The sequence below is a fragment of the Montipora capricornis genome, chromosome 1 (assembly GCF_036669925.1).
Source record: "Montipora capricornis isolate CH-2021 chromosome 1, ASM3666992v2, whole genome shotgun sequence".
Taxonomy (NCBI): domain Eukaryota; kingdom Metazoa; phylum Cnidaria; class Anthozoa; order Scleractinia; family Acroporidae; genus Montipora; species Montipora capricornis.
Genome location: NC_090883.1, coordinates 37,813,167 through 37,818,166, shown reverse-complemented (window position 1 = coordinate 37,818,166; position 5,000 = coordinate 37,813,167). Strand labels below are relative to the sequence as shown.

The window sequence follows — 5,000 nt, the reverse complement described above, 5'->3', positions numbered from 1 at the left end:
TAATATTTTCTTTGTACATTGAAAACCAAGAAATTTGAAGTTCGATTTACTCGAAAGTGGATGATCGTCTTTGTCAAGTTTGTTTTTTTCAAGACAGGTTTCATTCAAGTAGATTTTACAAGAAGATTGCTCTCAAATGTCGGAAGGTTTAAATGAAATGAGTTCGAAAACAAAATATTTTTGTGGATACCGGTCACGCGTCATTTAGATTGACTCCGGCATTTCTAAGCCATTCAATGCATTGTTCAGATTCCCTGCTCCTGGTCCGCCTAAGAATTACGGATGAGATATCTGGCTATATTAAAGTAAGATGTTTTATAATGCTACTGTAGTTTGTTCAGCTGCGTGCCGAAAATGTTTTCCAGGCTGTAGCAGGTGCAAGCACATGTTGTGTTAACATACGAGAAGTGTGAGTTGACAAAATCCATGCAGGGGCACCCAACGAGAACATAGTTCAAAACCACTTAAACATAGCATTGTTTAACGTATTTTGGTATTTAAACGGTAGATATAGGCATATTTTTATGCCATAAAATTTTTTCATCTGTTCGGATTTCCAAGCGGAAGGTCTTGTGATCCGAGAATTATAGGGATCAAAACTTACCTTTTCGAAAATTTCAGCCAGAAAAAAAGGCTCTCAAAAATTCTAGTGACCTTTTATGGTACAAATCCGTTAAAGATGGTCAATCATACCATTTTTTAGATGTTCGAAAATCCTTGGACAGGCAGGGAAGCAAGAAATTTTTACAACAAATGTTCCGAAAATTCTAGATCTGAAATCATCTTCCGAACAGATATTTTCCGAAAATTGACGTTGGGTGCCCCTGAAAATCATCCCGTATACAAATATGTCAAATGGCAATTGCAAGCAAACCAACTTGAGCACAGGCACCCCAGCTCAGCGTGAGGGAAAACCAACAAAAATATAAGGATTTGTATGGGAATCCCGATGAAAGACTTGAGAAAGATAATTATACGAAAGCATTCTCAATTATAAAGCCAAACGTTATTACCATTTTGGTCACTTCCTTCCTGTGTGGTTTTTGCCAGATTCAACGCCTCGTTTGTCAAAGGTATTATAAAATATCAAAGTTGCACAATCCATTGTCGGGAGGCCACCAAATTGAGTCAAATATCCCTGGATAAAATGTTCCCACGGTTACAATTCCACTTCGGAATCAATTGACAAAGATTAAACTTTCATTTCAACCCACCAACAAAGCAACCATTATTGGCGGTCGTCACCGCCAAAAATACGAAGTATGTCAAAAGGAATAGAGCAACGTGACCTGGTTCATTGGCGCAGTGCAGAACAGACTAAATGATTTAGAAATGATGCACCCTAAATACAAGTAGCCTTTTGCCAAATGGTTCACTCAAACCTTAAACGAAATAGGAAGATACGAAATTCTCTAGTCATTACTGTTAAAACGGAAAAGACTAACTGAAACCGTTTTATGGAAATGAAAATTGGTTCATCTTCCAAACGCGAACATGTATAGTTTGTCAACAAACGGTCCGGAGTGATGTTTATACTAAATGGCTTACTTTAAGGTGGCTGAACACAGTTCTCGCGCGCGTTCTTGCTAACGTAATGGAGCGCTCGCGCAAGGATTGCAAAAAAATAAACATGGCTTCAATACAGCAATCATTTTATTTTCTCAATGCTTCCGCTATCTGTTCTATTTTTCCTCATAATTGAACAAAGTGTTTTGATGGTTTTAGCCTTAAAGAACTCCGCAATTCGCAGTTTTTTCTTTTGAAAGAACCCAGTTAAATGCAGCGCATGCGTAGTAAGTTAAAAATTTGCTATTAAATGCAGAATAGACTTTTCGGAAATACGCTTATTTCTAGAGAACCACTCGTCAGGATTCAACGAAATTTAGCACGAAATTACTTTAGGACGTAAGTAACTGGAGTATTGAAAAATTTTGAACTTTAATTCAGGAAATTTTAGATATTTCAGTGAACCTTCAACAAGGGATAATTAAAGATCTCTCTGTCAAATTCTTATTAAAATAGTGTTAACTTGTGAGCATCGTTACAAGCTTTTTGCATGCAAATTATAAAGAAAATCTAACGACCAAATTTTCTGCAAATAAACAAAACCGATTTTAAAGGCCTGTTTATCCGTTAGTCCGTGTTGTTAACTTCCTTGCTACCATTTTTGGCGACCAAAGGATTTGAAACATAGGTATCGAAAACTGTGTTCAGCCACCTTAACCTAACGTGGTTCAGACCATCGATGTCAGCGGCGGATCCAGGATTTTTTAAATGGCCAATACAATCGGCCACCAAACTATACGTTAATATATTATAAGTTGTCCGACGTTTGTCCCCAAATTTGGCGATTTAGGAGGACAGATTAGAGACTGTAACAAACTCTTGAAACGACACGAAATAAAACAAGTAGAAGCTAGTAAAAATACCTTACTAACCTAGTCGGCCAATGGCCCTGTAGACGCCGTCATTCGTCTAGGATACAGCGCCACAAATTTCTCACAAACCACACTTCTATCGATATTAACTGCATTTGCATGCATGGCAATGACGGCCAAATCTGAGAGACGTTCGGTGGCCAGTTTGTTGCAAAGCCAAGTATGATAGATCCTCGGAATACAAGAAAATGATCTTTCCGCCTCTGTGCTCCCCATGGGCAAGACGGCGAGAATTTTTAGACGTTCCCTCACGTTTGGAAAGATGTTGTCTGCGTGTTTCGCTAATAGTGAGGAAACCGAGATGGATTCATAATCCGTTGCTTCCTGTCGCTTCCAGTGGTTCATCCATCGAAACAGTTCACTTTCCAAAGATGACGGCAATGGCATCAGATGGCCCCACTTCTCATGCAGTACTTGCGCAAGTTCTACTGTGGCCTCTTCTCATATAGAAATGATTACTTGATGGCTTAGTGGTTATCTATCGGACCTCCCACTACTGCGAGCCGTGGTTCAACTCTGTCCCCGGCCTGACTCGATGGTTTTTCTCCGGGTACTCCGGTTTTCCTCCCTCATCAAAATCGACTCACAGCTGATTAACATCTAGCTGTGGTGCTGTGCTCTGACATCAAACAAGGACTGTATAGCGACAGCCAGACTGAGAGGCGCCTTTGTATGCTTTCAGCCCGATATCGTGAGCTGCGTTCTTTCGCAATTCAGTCCTCAAGTAAAGTAAGTGCAAGTAAAGGGTGATTAGCAATGCCAGTTATTATTATTATTATTATTATTATTATTATTATTATTATTATTATTATGAGCATAGAGCTCATAGTGTGCCCTCTTTTCCTTGCTGAAGCGTCTTTTGAGTTCTGAACAGATTACGTCAAGGAAAGGTAAGAACATCAGTGACACACTCGGCTATCGCCTCGTGTGCCACTTTTTTTTGTTCTTACCACATTTTGACGTCATCTGTGATCTATTACTCAACAGCCGCACGGCAACATGGAATCTATTTGTTAAATATATTCCCCCGCATTAGCCTCTATTGCAAGCTAGTTCCAGTCCAATACTGAGAATGCGAATATTGTCTATTGATTTTCATGTAATCTTGCAAACCGGACGCAAGTACAACTTTTACCAAGCGCTTTTATTTTTTTCAAGGTTATGGTAACATCACGCCAGTCACAACAGCTGGTCGCATTCTTTGCATATTCTACGCTTTATTCGGCATCCCATTAAACATTTGGCTTCTTCAATTCGTTGGGCAAGTGGTACTAAATGGTCAACAGATCCTTGTAACAAGAGTCGAAAAAGATTTATTGAAGAAAAACAGCGAGCAGGTGAACTTCTTGAACGAAAAGTGCGCGCTGTTGGGTGTACTGTTGCTATTCACTTTGCTACTGATATGCACAGGAATTCAAGTTGCGCTTGAAGAGTGGACATTTCTGGAGGGATTTTACTGCTATTTTATTACCTTCGCCACTGTTGGATTTGGTGACCTAATTCCGGGCCAATCCACATCCGGTCTGGGGTTGTTACGTATATTCCTTATAATCTTTGGCCTAGTCGCAATGTCAAACGTGCTTAATGCACTTGCGAGTTGTACCGACATCCTCAGTCTCCTCAAGGCAATTAAGGCACGCTGCGGAGGAACCGATAGCAGTGAAGTAGAAGAAAAGGAGAATTATGAAGTAGAAATGAGTGCACACGATCCGAAGTAGAAGTGACCGTCAAGTCTTGTTGGGAAATAACAGACAACCGCATTATCACGGGCCCCGTTTATATGGTGAAAAGTTGTCCAGGGTAGAACTCTGGGTCACCCGCCTTCCCGAGCTACCCTGGGCTTGCCAACTTTTCCTACATTTCCTTACAAAACACGTCGAACCGTTTACATGAGAAGACAAAAGTTGGCGTTTCTAGAAGGGTGACCCGCTTAGCCTGGCCAGCTCGGTCAAGGCAAGTGATGAGCATGCGCAAGCGCTGTCTTCCCAGTCTCGGAGTGCTTTCCTTTAGTCAGAACTGGCAGGCCATACCCGTCAGTTTGCAAAGAAAATGCATTCGCATTCTTCTGGAGGAGGATATATCATCTTCGAAGTGCGTTAATTTGGATGAGTTATAGAGTTAATCCTTCCAAACGCCCGGTCTGGTCCGTCAAAAGGAAAGCGTCCTCAGAGACGGGTAACCCTTGGCCCAGGTAACACGGTCAGTTCTTTTCCATATAAACCGCTCGCTAAAACTGACTCTGCTGGAAGGGTGACCCTCTTACCCGAGACAATTTTTCTCTATGTATAAACGGGCCCTTAAAACTGCTAGAAGTCTTATTATCATTGCACCAGTCATCGAACAACTAGAAACGGTTTCGCCAAAAAGTCAACCCGACACTTAGTTTCCTTCGCTCTGTGAAGATGACAGTCATCAGAGTTGAACAACATTGTAGTGAAGTGTTGGTTAGTAGAAAGTTGATAGTAACCTTTCTGTTTCTATCACGATAAAGAACCCCAGTTTTTGTTAATTAACATTTCAACAGAAACATTACTTTTTAATTCCACTGTTTTGCAACAGCTA

At 40.7% G+C, this 5,000-nt stretch overlaps 2 protein-coding genes across 2 annotated transcripts in view; one reads left to right on the top strand and one right to left on the bottom strand.

The window, feature by feature from the left end:
* LOC138041806 (potassium channel subfamily K member 17-like) overlaps positions 1–5,000 on the top strand; it is a 5,981-nt gene that overhangs the window by 830 nt on the left and 151 nt on the right. Inside the window, exon 2 of the mRNA XM_068887501.1 lies at positions 3,597–5,000. This exon is cut by the window's right edge and continues 151 nt beyond it. Coding sequence (XP_068743602.1) covers positions 3,597–4,156 — 560 coding nt within the window. The 3' untranslated portion in view covers positions 4,157–5,000. The remainder of the gene's footprint in view (positions 1–3,596) is intronic.
* Positions 4,938–5,000, bottom strand: part of LOC138041777 (sodium/myo-inositol cotransporter-like) — a 22,553-nt gene continuing 22,490 nt past the window's right edge. The window contains exon 15 of the mRNA XM_068887488.1: positions 4,938–5,000. This exon is cut by the window's right edge and continues 1,789 nt beyond it. The gene's annotated coding sequence lies outside the window, so the exon portion shown is untranslated.